At 34.4% G+C, this 15,858-nt stretch overlaps 3 protein-coding genes across 4 annotated transcripts; 2 read left to right on the forward strand and 1 right to left on the reverse strand.

Annotated features, from left to right (window-relative positions):
• Window positions 1-30: 30 nt before the first annotated feature.
• LOC18046743 (probable fructokinase-5) lies at window positions 31-1,869 on the forward strand. Its single transcript, XM_006441791.2, has 4 exons — window positions 31-257; window positions 577-987; window positions 1,167-1,421; window positions 1,528-1,869. Exons 1-4 carry the CDS (start codon window positions 84-86, stop codon window positions 1,660-1,662), a joined length of 975 nt encoding a protein of 324 aa, XP_006441854.1. The 5' UTR covers window positions 31-83; the 3' UTR covers window positions 1,663-1,869.
• Window positions 1,870-2,558: 689 nt separating this feature from the next.
• On the reverse strand, window positions 2,559-9,827 carry LOC18046744 (CLP protease regulatory subunit CLPX1, mitochondrial). Of its 2 annotated transcripts, XM_006441792.2 has the most exons (15): window positions 8,733-9,825; window positions 8,592-8,653; window positions 8,392-8,489; window positions 8,229-8,308; window positions 8,037-8,087; window positions 7,079-7,153; window positions 6,910-6,987; window positions 6,124-6,180; window positions 5,186-5,256; window positions 5,003-5,099; window positions 4,711-4,815; window positions 3,473-3,535; window positions 3,225-3,347; window positions 2,991-3,149; window positions 2,559-2,905 (listed from the first exon to the last, which is right to left on the reverse strand). In XM_006441792.2, exons 1-15 carry the CDS (start codon window positions 9,570-9,572, stop codon window positions 2,837-2,839), a joined length of 2,028 nt encoding a protein of 675 aa, XP_006441855.1. In that variant the 5' UTR covers window positions 9,573-9,825; the 3' UTR covers window positions 2,559-2,836. The 2 variants fall into 2 exon arrangements, with proteins under 2 accessions (XP_006441855.1, XP_024044179.1); XM_024188411.1 differs by lacking the exons at window positions 2,559-2,905; window positions 2,991-3,149 and having other exon boundaries at window positions 3,242-3,347; window positions 3,508-3,535; window positions 8,733-9,827.
• A 3,990-nt stretch (window positions 9,828-13,817) lies between these two features.
• Window positions 13,818-15,662, forward strand: LOC18046745 (pentatricopeptide repeat-containing protein At1g33350). Its single transcript, XM_006441793.2, has one exon. It carries the CDS (start codon window positions 13,848-13,850, stop codon window positions 15,435-15,437), a length of 1,590 nt encoding a protein of 529 aa, XP_006441856.1. The 5' UTR covers window positions 13,818-13,847; the 3' UTR covers window positions 15,438-15,662.
• The last annotated feature ends 196 nt before the right edge of the window (window positions 15,663-15,858 follow it).

Consider the following 15,858-nt stretch of genomic DNA (forward strand, 5'->3'; position numbering starts at 1 on the left):
TTAACAACAATACATTTGTTTCGGCTCATTTTTAATTACTTCCATTTTTATTGACAGAGGCTTAAAAATATAGAAAAGAGAACATGAGCAGCCAATTGATAGTATGTTTTGGTGAGATGCTTATTGATTTTGTGCCTCATGTATCTGGTGTTTCCTTGGCTGAATCCACCGGTTTCCTCAAAGCACCAGGTGGTGCACCTGCCAACGTCGCCTGTGCCATCACTAAACTCGGCGGTAGCTCTGCTTTTGTTGGAAAGGTTCACCCACTTCCTCCATTTTTGTCGTCTGCATGTTTTAAAAGGCCTTGCCTTCAAGGCCTCTACATAATTCCACCCCTGCCTACTACATAATTTAAAAAATAATAATAATTTGACCTTAAACTTTAAATTTCTTACATTTAATCCTATAATATTTTTACCTTTTTTTTCTAATTTGGTCTCGAAAATATTATTTTGATGGCTTTTGGCCCAGTTTTTTTTTTTTTTTCAATTCTTGCTCTGCAAGTAAATTTATAAATTAGAACGTGTGGAAGTTTGCTTTATTTGTAAATATGATATTGATTGTGTGACGATGCAGTTTGGAGATGATGAGTTTGGACACATGCTGGTGAACATATTGAAGCAAAACAATGTTAAAACTGAAGGAGTGTGTTTTGATAATCATGCAAGAACAGCACTGGCTTTTGTTACACTAAAGAAAAATGGAGAGAGGGAGTTCATGTTTTACAGAAACCCTAGTGCAGATATGCTGTTGAAGGACTCAGAGCTGAATATGGGGCTTATCAAGCAGGCTAAGATTTTCCATTATGGGTCCATAAGTTTGATATCTGAGCCATGCAGATCAGCTCATATGGCAGCCCTGAAAGCTGCCAAAGATGCCGGCGTTTTGCTCTCTTATGACCCTAATGTTCGTTTGCCTCTTTGGCCTTCTCAAGATGCTGCTAGAGATGGGATCAAAAGCATTTGGAATCATGCTGATTTGATCAAGGTATTGCCAAAAAAAAATCTCAAGCTTCATTGAAAATGTTCTCTTTTCTTACTATAACTATTATATAACATATACGAAAATTCTCAAGTGTTAATGTCCGCACGTTTAAAAATACCTGGAAGGCTAAACTGACAATTTCTTTTGTCTTGTTGCTTTGATTGGTTGTAAAATTGGTGCAGGTGAGTGATGACGAAGTGAACTTCTTGACAAAAGGAGGAGATGCTGAGAAGGATGATGTGGTAATGTCATTGTGGCATGACAATCTCAAGTTGCTTCTTGTGACATATGGAGCAAAGGGTTGTGGATACTTCACTAAGAAATTCAAAGGAAGGGTGCCTGGATTCTCAGTCAAGACAATTGACACAACTGGTGCTGGTGATGCATTTGTTGGTTCTTTTCTGGTTTCTGTGGCCAAAGATGCTAACATTTTCAATGTAAAGTTCCTACTTCCTTAATTTTCTTGATCCTTATGCTTTAGCCATACTGTCTCTATAATAATCTTAAACTTGATGATGATTTCTTGATGTTAATTATGTGTAGGATGAGGGGAAACTGAAGGAGGCTCTGATTTTTTCAAATGCTTGTGGTGCAATTTGCACAACTCAAAAAGGTGCAATTCCTGCACTTCCACCACCTGATAAAGTTCAAGAACTAATCAAGTCTAATGCCAAATAGATAATGTTTCTTTCTTTCAGGGCTTAACCTTTCACCAGTTTATTTTTTTTTTTTTCCCCCTTCATTTGTTAATAAATTTCTTGTCTATTTTGTCTATAATAACAATGAGCAATTGACTTAAATCCTGTGACTCGGCCTCTCAATCTGATTATGCAACCCTAATCCATATGGGTGGCGTTAATACAGTGTATGCGTGAGTCTCCTAGTTGTGACGAATATGAATTATTGATTTAGCAATCGGTAATGCATTAGTTCTTATCCCAAGTTTGGTGACATTTTTACTGTCCACATTACATGCATTGTTATTAATTTGTTAAATTTTCAATTTACCAATCCAATTTCAACTCGATTTGAATTTCTTTAAGTTTGCATAATCCAATACACTAAAGCAACCAACAAGTTCATAATGTAATAATCACTCATTTTTTACAGGTAGTAATTGATTCAATTTGCCAAATTACTTGGGTTTCGATACACACAATAGGGTCGAGAACAATTTGCTTTATGGTTATGTTGTAGTAACTTTTAATTCAAGGGGAAAAAAATTCTCATTCAAATTCACATTAACTCCTTATGGTTGTGGATTGGTGTTCTTTGACAAAGTTAAAAGTACTAGTTAAAGTCCTCTCATGGGGTTTCAATAAATAATTTTTTTTCCTCCACAAAGCACGTAGAGACTCGATTAAAAAATTTCCTCCCACAAATGCTGGGCTTACTTAATAAATCTTTAAATTATGTTGTGACGGTATAAATTCAAACTCCCAATAAACCTTGTGTAATGTGTGGTAATAATTTTGAGGATAAAAAACGACGACTTAATAATGAGCAAACGAATATGTTTTGGAGTTGAGGTGCTGTTGAGCATATGGGTAAAGGCAAGTATTAGCTTCCAAAACGATAACGTGGCAAAGTGTGATCTGATGTTTTATTTGAAGTTAACAAGAAACTAAACCCCTTCCTCAAAAAAGCAAGTTTCTACAGTTGCAGTGCGCCCCTTGATCTGAAATCTGAATGCAACATTTCCTAAGAAAATTTTCCTTTATTCCTTTCCAATGAATTCAAGAACCTGTAATACAAGGGGATTATAATTACACCAACTAATGAATATGATTTCTACAAATAACATTAGACATGCGTTGTACAACTTTCAACAATCATCGTGGTGCTTCTACTTCTACATGCTCATGGCTCTCGTTGAGATCTCTGCTTCACTCTCCTGCAACTCCCTCTCAGATGCATTTTCCTGCACACAAGCATAAAAGAAGTATAAGTGATGGCCACATTAACACCCCCCATAATAACTAGATGACCAAAGCAATCAACCATACCGCTGACTCTTTCCGCTCGGCTTCAACTAGATAACGCTCCAATGCACCTTCTCCACGTAGAATTTTCCCTCCACATCCAGGGGCATCCACTGACCCCACCGACTCCTCATCTACCACAACAGCATCTACCCCATCACTTCCTGTCTTAACATCAGGAATCTGAAACATGATTGCGGCAAGTAAATATCTTTGTCATACAGATGATATTCTCCTAAGTAGGCACTAGGTCCTCACCTCATACATGGCTTCAGTTAAAATGCTTTCTAGTATGGCTCTTAAACCTCTGGCACCAGTATTCTTAGCTGTAGCTTTTTTGGCAATTACTCTTAGTGCTTTTTCAGTAAAATGTAATTTGACCTGGAATTGTGCAAGAGGTTATATGATCACCAAAAAGGTGCAACCCTAAGTTTAAATACTCAAAGAGAGGGAGGGAGGGAGGTAGAGAGAGAGAGAGAATTAGCATGCACAAGCAAGTTACTCACATTGTTCATGCTGAACAATCTCTTATACTGCTTACCCAGAGCATTTTTTGGTTCTGTGAGGACCTGATGAATATAGGTAAAGACAAGAAATGTATTAGATACTTCTGATCTGATATAAAAAGAAACATTATCCAGATTTTGGATTTATACAATATTATTTTCAAGATCTAGCTGCTCATTTCCACGTGATCCCAGCATGTTGAATTACAACAAAAGCCAAGAAATATCACAAGTACATCAGAAAAGACGTTGCACATAAAATAGCAAAAGGGTTTCAGAGGACTAATTCTTATCATTAAATATTAAGAGGAAAAAATAAGGGAAATTATCACTACACCACCTCTTTTTTGCCTTATGTTCATCCAACTACCAAAAAATTCTAACATGTTCTCTGCACCACCTTTTTTTTTAAATTTGTATCAACTAGCTACTTTTTAACTAACACCGTTAAATAATTCAAATGAAATGACAATTTTACCCCTAAATAAATTAAAAGACCATTTTATTTTACAAAAACTTTGAAAAATAAGAAAATTATAATTATAAAAATACCCCTAAGTTTAATAAAAAAATAAATCCCAAAATTAGAATTTTTATTTTTAATAAAAATCTAAATAAAAATTATAATTATAAAAATAATTACAAAATTTTAGGATTTAATAAAAATCCCCAAAATTATTAAAATTTTGGGATTTATTTTTTAATAAATAAATTCAGTTATTTCAATAAAATTTTGCAAAATTATAATTTTTAATAAATAAATTCAGTCATTTTTATTAAAATTTTGCAACATTATATTTTTTAATAAAAACAATTATTAAAATTTTACAAAATCTAAATTAAATAAAAATCAGCTGAGCACCTTTGTTTGGGATTTATTTTTTGTTAAATTTAGGGGTATTTTTATAATTATAATTTTCTTATTTTTCTAAGTTTTTGTAAAATAAAATGGTCTTTTAATTTATTTAGGAGTAAAATTGTCATTTTATTTAAATTATTTAACGGTGTTAGTTAAAAAGTGACTAGTTGATACAAATTTAAAAAAAAAAGTGGTTCAGAGAACATGTTAGAATGTTTTGGTGGTTGGATGAAAATAAGGCAAAAAAGAGGTGGTACAGTGATAATTTCCCAAAAAAGAATAATGACTATGATTCAGCATGAAATGCTCCCACAATTCTCACAAGAAGAATAAAAGCACACTAAAACCTGGTAAGCCAAATCGTAAATAAAGTATTTACCTTAACAAGTTGGTCCTCTGTTAGTGCTGTCAAGCTAACTAATATTGGAAATCGTCCGACAAATTCTGGTATGAGACCATATGCAATGAGATCAGAACTTTCAACCTGAAAATGGAATGTTAAGCTTCAGGCTCATAAGGGAAGGAATTTGACTACATATATCGTCTTTTTAGTTTGGGAAGGAAGGACGCCATATAAATAAGGATGAGAAACAGCTTAATCAATACACAGCATCATGCATTTATTTAAAAATAAATAAATAACAAAGGAATGAAATTTCCAACTTTCTCACCGATTCAAGCAAAGACGATGTCACTGCAGCATCAGTTACACCAGCCCTCATGTTGGCACGAACAGGTGCTCCAAAACCAATGGAAGAGTCTTGCCGTCTGGAGAACAATTTATAGTTTGGAAGTAAAATTTGGCCTCAATCATAAACAAACAATATATAGTGAGGATTTCAGCAGCAGCTAACCTCTCGGAAATGGTTTTCTCGAGATCAACAAATGCTCCGCCACATATGAAAAGGATATCTTTTGTATCCATCTGCAAAGTGTTTAAGACCGTATTAGCGCAGCCAAATTCTAAAGATGGTGATTTTAGGAATTACATGTGTATATGTGAGTTTGTCTTAGTTCTTACTCCAGTTCTTGGAAAGATTGAGCCAAAGGAAAAGATATGATTAAAGAAACAAACTGTTTTGAAGCATTTATCTTCTCGATGTGTTTGTCTTAGTTCTTACTCCATCTCTTGGGAAGTTTGAGCCAAAGGAAGAAAATATGATTAAAGAAGCAATCTATTTTAAGGTATTTATCTCAATCATTCATTCATATCAAGAACCAAACAAAGCCTTTAATACAATTTCAGATGATTGTTCTTTCACATCAAGAACCAAATAAACAAGTGGTAGTTCTTTCTCCAGAAGAATTCAGTACTATACAGACATGTCCATAAATCTTGTTTCCTTTTGTTTGCTACAAGTGCTTTAACATATTTGCCTGATACAGAATGGTGAGCAGGTTCCTTCATCTTATACTTTCACATCTAAATGAAGTCTTAACGCGTAAATCATTTGACAATTTTGGCAGATTAAACCTAAACTCCTAGCAGCTAGCATTGGGACCACCTTGATACATGTAATAAGCCCTAAACCAAAAAAATCAGCACAGGCAAACTGAAAACCTACTAATTCCAAAGCACATATCATGTTTCATATGAAAATCATTGAATTCCTTTGGACTTAATCAATGTGCAGGTATTATGGATCAAAACAAGTATTGTAGATTAAAACAAGCAAAATTAACACTTGAGAACCAAAAACATTAATGAATTACCAATAGCTTCCTACAAACTTAATTTTACCATTGTTGAAAAAAAAAAGGAAAATAAAAAACATATTCAGGCCTAGTATACCTGTATACTATCACCCCGAGGATGTTTCCTTGCCCCCTTCTCAGGAACATTCACTATCTGAACAAGAAGCAAATTCTTGCTTCAGCTACCAGCAATATAATACTAATAATTCCAATATTCTAAACATAAAGACTGTTTATATAAAATATTGAGACATGTATTAATGCAAAGCACTCAAAACAATACAATTGATGGGAATATAAGCCAATGACACCAATATTATCAAACTAAACCTCAAAGAAAATAAAGAAACATTTGAATTTATCTTGTATAGAGATCTGTTTAGAGCAATTATTTCAATTTTATATTATCATATGGTATTATTTAGTAAGAGCAATTGGCTGACCGACCTGTTATGAAAGGTATTCATGAATCAAAAATTAGAAAAAAAAAATATCTTGAAGTGATACTTTTTACCAATAAAATCATGGCCATAAAGTTTTGCTGTCCAACCCACTAGTTTTTATGTAAAGATTGTCCCTTGACACTTTTGAAACTGCAGCAAACGTTTTGGTCTCCTGAACAAGCCCACAATGGCTCCATCACAAGATCATCCAACATTTTACCACAAAAACCCTACATCATCCTCTAAATGGATAACTACGTGTAATAAATTATTGCCAACCATAATGGTCTCAGAATAGCATGACAACAGTTGAAATAAAGAATACCATCATTCGAAAAAGAACTTGAAATTTCAGAATTAGCATCCCTGAAAGTCTACTCAAGAAAAATTTGATCATAGAAGTCTAAAAGAAATTTGTGAGAAGAATAGAAGACACTCACAGTTCCTTCCAGCATCTTCAATAATGCCTGTTGTACACCCTCGCCAGAAACATCTCTACTAATGTTTAAGCTCTCAGCCTGCAAAATAGCTTCAACCATTAGGAAAAGATTTGGTCGAATTGACACCAAGATAATAAATGACATATCAATCAGCTGGGATGTGAAGGACCTTCTTAGTTATCTTATCAACTTCATCAATGTACACCATCCCTTGTTGAGCTGCTTCCACATTGAATTCAGCTTGCTGGGAGCCAAATTAAAATAGCATGCATGTGAGTTCACTGATTACTGATAAGACAAATAAAGGCAGAAAGAATGGGAAACCCATATAAGATTGACAATAGGCTCTACAAATGAGTATCTAACGAACTTCAGGAAGAAAATGTGAGTAAGACCATATCAACTGAATCAAATTACTCATTTCTCAGACAATAGACTGTGATATTCCCATATACGGAAGAATAAACCCATATAGGGAAGAATAAATGATTAAATTTCCACCAAATGTAGCCTGATGTGAGCCTTCATCAGGCATGGACACCAGCTATACTTGCATGATACACCAATGTCAGAAGCATGGCAACAGGTCACAAACTATTTTCAAATTAGAAGAAGTCCATGCCTCTAAAAGAAACTGTTTTGTCATTAAGATTAGTATTTCTTTAGTAAGAAGAAAAGGGAAAAAAATAATTCTGCTTTTGCTTATTTAAGGGAGGCCTACAGTATGGATATCTTTGAACTTTCTTCAATCTGTAAGGAGAGGTCCACTAAGGGAGACAAACTCATGTCTCAGCCCATCCACTTCAAGGTAGAAGAGATTGACTGATATATTAATATAAGCATTTCATTTCCTGGAGTTTTTCTATTTCTCAAATCAAGCAGTTTTATCCTTCGCATACATTCTCTTTTCTCAAGTAACTTATCCAAAAAAAAGGTACCATTATTCAACAACAATATTGTGCATAAAAGCCTAGAAGTGCATATAGGAGCACACTAATATACAAAGAGTAAACAAAATAATTCTGTTTCAGCAAATTATAGTAGATCTGTACAGAAGGAAAATATGCATTACAGAAGTAGAATTATAGCAAAAACAAGATATGTAATTTTTATCTGGAGATTCATACCGCGAGAAGTTTATACAATATTGATTCAACATCTTCACCAACATAACCAGCCTGCAAATAAGTAGCATAACAACAATCAATTATTAGACACTCAACTCGCAATGTGAACAATAACAGAATGATCCATTTAATAATGGAATCTACGGCAATTCCATACCAACCACCACTATATATAATTCATTATGATCTCACCTGCGTTAAGGTTGTTGCATCAGCAATGACAAATGGCACATTGACATGCCGAGCCAATGTTTTTGCAAGCAACGTCTTCCCTATTTTCATAACAACCAAATTAGACAGTTTTTCTCACAGCATGTTGTAGAAAACAAGTAATAATGCTGAGGCATCCGCATACCTGAGCCAGTCGGACCCATCAAGAGCACATTGCTCTTCTCTAACTCTACATTATCGTCATTATCTACGGCATCAGCAGTTTTGGGTTCAGCTCCTGACCTAGTAATAAAACTCCACAACATCATTTTTAACCTTATAAAGTTACAGCAGTTTTGAGGCAAACGGACAGAACACTATCAAATCAGGCCATCAGAAACTAACCCTTTTTTCAAATTGGCATGGTAAATCCTCTTATAATGATTATAAACAGCCACAGAAAGCACCTGCAAAAGTTTAAAAAGTCTCAACCGATTTGCACTTAACATTAGTCATTCATAACAGCTACAAAACAAAAACTTGAACCTTTTTGGCTTTTTCTTGACCAATAACAAACTTATCAAGTCCTTTGCAAATCTCCTTAGGCGTTGGCAAATCCTCTCCCAAATTAGACCCACCCCATCTACTACCACCACCACCACTAGAGCCACCTCCGCCACCGTTTCCGCCAGACCCACCTCCGTTACTGGGTCCCATTTTTCTAACAGCTTCAACGCCAGGTGCAAATGGCGGCCCTGGAGGCAAATGCACAGCCAAACCGTTACCATTACCGTTACCTTTGCTGTTACTGGTACCATCTCCGGATGGCAAGGGTGGCAATTCACCTCCATACGACCTCAAAGTGTCCCAAAACGACAACTTTCCACTACCACCACTGGAGAGTTTCTTCAACCTCTTATTGGTATTATTATTGTTAGGATTATTAGCACTGATGCTGATTTCTACGAAGCTGCCTTGAAGAGGAGCAATCCGGTGCGGGCGGAAGTAGTAAGCGGATTTACAATTGGGACAGATGTTAACAGCTTGGTAACCGCCGCTACCATCAACCGCAGGAGCGGGAACCGGAGGTGAGAGATTGGAGGGATTGGAGAACAAGAGATCCATGTGCTTCGAACACCGCGGGCAATTCGCCTCCGCCCTGATTTTCCGGAACGTGTCGCCGCCGTGGTCCCACTTGTAACGCTCCTGAATTCCGATGAAGAAGGGCTGGCGACGGTGCCCTCCTGCCGCTCTACCGATGCTGTTGTTGCTGAGGTAATTGACCGGTCCGGCCACGAGAGGGGTGAACCGCGTTCGCGCCGACGGCAGCATCGATGAAGAAGCTATGTCGCTGAGCTGTCTCTTCCATCTCCAGATTCCAGACATATGAAAAGAATTGGAATTTGATGGTGATGATGATAACAGCAGTATATTATCAGTGACTCAGTGTTGAGAATTTTGGACTGAATTGGAAAGATTAAGGAATTGTGAAGATAAAATTGGAATAATTAATGATATTTATAGTGGGAAGAGGATTAGAGATGGGAGTGATTGTAGCACAAGATATGGAAAGAAATGAAAGAGAGAGTTTGGTCTTCTTCTTTTTCTCAGTTTTCTCTGTTGTTGTGATTGTGAATGTCCCTAAATTTGACAGTTTGACCGTGGTATATCCTCTCCCCTCGTTTTTGCCCCTACCTGGCTGTTATTAATTACCCCACTACTTGGTAGTTACCTTAATTACTGTGGTATTTGTAAAAGGGAAAGTATCACAGGCCTCCCCTATGTTTTTCAGAAATTTCAGATGGAGAAAATTGTGCTCATAACATAAACAATGATCTATTTGTGTATTAACCATTTTTTATTAAAAATGAATTACTAATAATAATTAATCGGTAATCTGACAGTGAAATCCAAATATCTACATCAATATTGCTTTGTTTTACTCTATTTTACTTTACTTATGATAAAATTTTAAGTAAAAAATATAAGTTAAGAAAACCTTACATTTTCTGCTCATATTTCTTTAAACTATTTTTTTTTTTTTTGGTTAACATACAAGAGAAGAAGGAGTCATAGGGGGCCGAGAAGGTTGTTTTCCAGCTAATCGGCCATGAAGCTTCTATGCTTTCTCTTTTTGTGTATCATATCTCTCAATTTTATTGTTTGAACATCATTGAACTATTTTAAATATGGTGCAAGTAATATAACAAAATATATTAGTCTGAGCGTGAAAAAACTGCATGGACTTAAAAGTTTTTAAGAAGAATTACTTGTTTTTCAAACACAACAACAAAAAGACGATTTATATATATAATAATTTAACATGTTTTTCACTTGAATATCTTACCCACGAGGAGTTTATTATTTCTTTTTACTTGAATATCTCTCTCTCTCCTCCTCATTGATAGAGATGCACAAACTCAAAAGTGTCATTATCTTAGAGATATGAGTACGTTTAAAAATTAGTGAGAGAAATAAGTTGTTATCACTAAAAAAACACCATGGTAATTTTAGCTTATTTTTATCCTTTCTAATCTTGTATCTAAAAAAAAAATAATTAGAGAAATGTAAGTTAAAAGTGTTGTATTTTCTAAAGTTACTTTTAGTAAATTTTCCTTATATTTAAAAATTTTAGTTAGTTAATATAACACTAGTCATCAGATGAAACTATTTTTCTTATCAATGAACTTAAAAAGCTTTTCTTGATAAGTGAAATTTCTACAACGTTCATGGGTGATTCATGATAAAATCCCAGTTTCTTGCATAAATGGATAACTTCGCATTCATCCACGAATACACGCGCGTTATGTGTCGTAATTGTTGGTAAGTGGTAATAGACGGCTTCTTTCCTTCGAAGTAAGCGTCACGTGCTCAGCACACCCACTCCACCCTAAGTCAATTCTTTCTTTCTTTCCCCCCTTCTTTTTTTTTTTCTTATCTTAATATCTTATCATTGCCTTCGTTACTTTCGATGGCACGCACGAAAGTTGCATGTTGAAAATTTAGTTTAGGGGTTGAAAGAGAGAGCCCGTTGTACTAAAAACAAAAAAACAATGTACTTGCTATACCAATTACGTAACGTTTCATAAAATGTTAGAATTACATTTCACTGAGTGTTTGTTTTCTTAACTAGTTATTTGAGTTTCAATTTGAGGATGTATATAATATAGATTTAAAAATCTGATTTGGACTTATACATTTCTCTAATTTTTTTATTATATTTTTTTTTTCATTTTTGTAGTCGGAATAAATTAGAAGCTCCGTGTCATATGCACGATGGGCTTTCAATGGCCTAGGCAACTGTTTGCTATAATGGATTGAAAGATATTGTAATGGGGCTCGGGTTATCTTACATGATTATGTAAGAAACAAATTTTTTTTTCGATCGTTAAATTTTTATCAAACGGTCGTGAAAATAACATAATTTTATTATTTTACATTCTCACAACCGTTGAATATTTATCAAACGGTTGTGAAAGAATCATATTTCTTATATCATCACGTAAGATAACAAACTCCTTGTAATGGACTCATTTGTGTTGTTATCTATTATGATGAAAATAAATTACTTCGTGAATTTGTCCCAAAAAAATAAAGATAGAATTAATTTAAGAATGATGAGATCAAATAAAATTTAAAAATCACTTAACTCGTAGTGTGGTGATAATAACTTGAGCTTTGGAACTAGGTTATTATTTTACTTTTAGGTTAATTTGATATTAATTTGGTGAATCTTGTAAATAAATAAATAATGTAAATTAATGAAAGGATTGTTGTAAAGATATTATTGTAAAAAAAAAAAAAGGAGCACATATCTAACAGTTGGGGTGCTTTGAAATCTTTTTTAAAATATAAGGATTAAAGCTAGTGCAAAACCTGGTTAAGTGACAAAATAGAAATTGTATTGGTTAAATTTTAGGAGATTGTTGGTTGATATAAGTAGTTTTTTCTAGTGCAAATGTATCGGTATTAAAATAATAATAATAATAATCTGAAGGCGATAAACAGTGCACGCCTTTATCCACATAATAATTGCAATACTTCAAAATGAAATGATCTTTAAATATTTGCATTAAATCTCACTGATCATACATATCTACCGCAAAAGATTACCCATATGTTTAAAGGACGAGCATAATACCATTAGTAATGGTGAATTTATTGAGAAATTAAGTAATGAATACCATTAAATTTTCCTTTGAAGTGAATGTGAAAGCATAATGACCAAAAGGGAGACTATTATATCCCTTAAAATGTACTCTCTAATACTCCAATACAAAAATTTTATTAAAAGAATCTATAATATAGTCTACTATTTAACACTGTTAAGTTTAAATAAAAAATATTTTAACTATTAACAGTAACTTTAGAGGACTTTTAACAGTTTAGCAACACACTTATGCATATATTTAACCTAATCATCATTTACATTATAAAAAACACAAGCAAGAAAATCTTGCTAGCCCTAACAAAAGGCCTTAGCTCCTATTTGTTATTATAATTGGACAGTTGTAACTTACTGAACTAAAGTATTTGATAAACACTTGCCACGATAATAATTTAGAATCCAAATAATTTTTTTCCTCACACTTGTATGGTTAAAAAAAAAAACTATTTATCTTTATAATTTTTGTGAAAATTATTTTTTACAAATTATATTAACATACATTGTTAACTCTTATTTCACAATTACATTTTTTTTTCCTTCCAACACCTCAATATCTAATAAGACTTTAATTATCAAACTACAGTTATCAAATTTCTTAAGAGGTGCATTCTGTTGTTTTTCTTTAGTATTTTAATGCATATTGAAAGAGCCAAAGAGAACTACAATTATCTCACACGAACACTTCTTTTTACCTGAACATTTTATATGCTCGTATCATCAACTGGATTGGTGCTAATTCCTTGTGCAAATTGACGTGGAATAATAAGATTGGTTTAATAAAGTAAATCAATCATGTGAATTTTTATGACTGCATGGCTCTAACTTGACTGATTCAGTCATAACTTGCAATCGTCTATGGCAAAGCCAAACTCATTCTTTTACTTCTTAGCTTCTGCTTCCTTTTAATCTATCTGTGCATTTTCTTTTTTTTCTTTCATAAATATTCTACTGCATTATATCATGCTGAAATAGTCCCCACTTTTTCTTCCTATTAACTTATATAAATTTCACAGACCCCCTCCCCCTCCCCAAAAAAAAAAAAAAAAATGGAGGGGATGAGAAATTTACCTACTCAAGTTTGGGTGGCTATGGGCACGTAAAAAGCATTCAAGATTAGCCGAGCATTGAGTAAATTTGTACTCTCTTTAATAAAGAATTAGGTTAAGGCTAGATAATAGTTTATTTAGATATGTAGATAAAATAAAGTTGAATTTTAGAAATTATTTTTGATATAGTCAACTTGGATGTACAGAGAATAAAAAAATATTTGTTTAAAGAAATTAAAAAAAAACTAAAATATTAATAGGAGTTTTTTAAATTTAAAAGTTAGTGTAAAATAAAAACTAGCTTTTTTAAAAAAGTTATTAGATTAGTGAACAAAATAAACAAGTTGGCCGCGAATTTTATAGTACCGGGACCGCAAGTTAAATGAAAATGATGGAACACATAAATTAGTTATTTCCGTTACAAAAGGCGGCGCCAAGACAAAGAGAATGGTCTCTGTTGCGAACCAATTAAATCAAACTCTGAACCAGCAAGTCTTAGCAATTCTTGAAAGATGCAATCACATAAATCATCTCAAGCAACTCCAATCGTTTCTCACAACTCTCGGCCAAAGCCAAACCAATTTCTACGCCTTCAAGCTCGTGCGCTTCTGCACTCTCAAACTCTCGAACCTCACCTACGCTCGCGTCATTTTCGATCATTTAACGACTCCAAATACCTACCTGTACACTGCCATGATCACTGCTTATGCTTCTGAGCCGGTTCACGCTTCATCGGCTTTTTCTTTGTACCGTGATATGGTCCGTCGAGGCCAACCGCAGCCTAATCACTTCATTTACCCGCATGTTTTGAAGTCTTGTCCTGACGTTTTGGAGTCTCGGGGGACTAAAATGGTGCATACCCAGATAGTTATATCTGGTTTTGAACAATACCCAGTTGTGGAAACGGCTCTTGTTAATTCTTATTCGAGGTCCGGCAACGACATCGGGATTGCTAGGAAACTGTTTGATGAAATGTCTGACAGAAATGTTGTATCATGGACGGCTATGATTTCTGGATATACAAGGGTTGGGGATATTAAAAATGCTGCTTCTCTTTTTGAGTCGATGCCTGATCGAGATGTTCCTGCTTGGAATTCTGTTATTGCTGGTTGTACACAGAATGGGTTGTTTTCGGATGCTATTTCATTTTTTAGGAGGATGGGGATGGAGGTGAGTGATAATATTAGGCCTAATCAGGTCACGCTTGTTTGTGCACTGTCGGCTATTGGTCACACGGGAATGCTGCAGCTTGGTAAAGTGATCCATGGTTATGTGTATAGAAATGGGCTTGATCTTGATTCGTTTATTTTGAATGCTTTAATAGATATGTATGGAAAATGTGGCAGCTTGAAAGAGGCAAGAAGGGTTTTTGATAGGAACTCAAAGAAACGTTTGACTTCATGGAATTCAATGATCAATTCTTTTGCTCTTCATGGTCAAAGTGAGAATTCAATTTGCGTGTTTGAGGAGATGATGCGGTGTCAAGACCATAATATAAGACCAGATGGGGTTACATTTATCAGCTTGTTAAATGCTTGCACACACGGAGGATTGGTTGAACAGGGTCGTGCTTATTTCAAATTGATGACTAAAACTTACAGGATTGAGCCTCAAATTGAGCATTATGGATGCTTAGTAGATCTTCTTGGTCGAGCAGGAAGGTTTGAAGAAGCCTTGGAAGTTGTGAAGGGAATGAAGATTGAACCTGATGAGGTTGTTTGGGGTTCTTTGCTCAATGGATGTAAAATTTATGGCCGCACAGATTTTGCTGAATTTGCAGTAAAAAAATTGATTGAAATCGATCCAAACAATGGTGGTTATGGTATAATGCTGGCAAATATATATGGAGAGTTAGGTAAATGGGATGAGGTCCGAAAGGTGAGGAAGATGCTAAAGGATCGTAATGCTTATAAAACACCCGGTTGCAGTTGGATTGAGGTTGACAAGCAAGTTCATCAGTTTCATTCCCTTGATAAAACGCATCCCAGAACAGAGGAAATATATGATGCCTTGGAAAGTATGGTCGCTTTACATTAGCAAGGAGCACAGAGGTTTTTCCCACAACACACAACTTTTCTTACTCAGATCTGTTTTTAACATAAACCCTGACATGTCCAAATTGTTTGATCGGTTTATGCAGCAGCCTAATTATTATGGTAGCGTTCCTGCACTTGATTCCTACCCAATTTTGATAGCTAAAAGAGCTTTATGCGCTTCATATCCTACCTCATTGTTTATACTTTGGTTGTGATGAAATGCTGACACAGACATAATGTTAATGAAAAGAAATTATATTATACTATGAAACTTATATTACAAGAATGTAGATTTTGCACCAACGATTCAACAAAACGAAGCTCAACACTGCAGTAAAACCATCCAAAAGAATAGATACTTCAATTCTGATATAGATTACTAATATATTAAATTATTGATATTATAGCTATAAACATTATAG

The sequence above is a fragment of the Citrus clementina genome, unplaced genomic scaffold (genome assembly GCF_000493195.1).
Source record: "Citrus clementina cultivar Clemenules unplaced genomic scaffold, Citrus_clementina_v1.0 scaffold_3, whole genome shotgun sequence".
NCBI classification, from domain to species: Eukaryota; Viridiplantae; Streptophyta; class Magnoliopsida; order Sapindales; family Rutaceae; genus Citrus; species Citrus x clementina.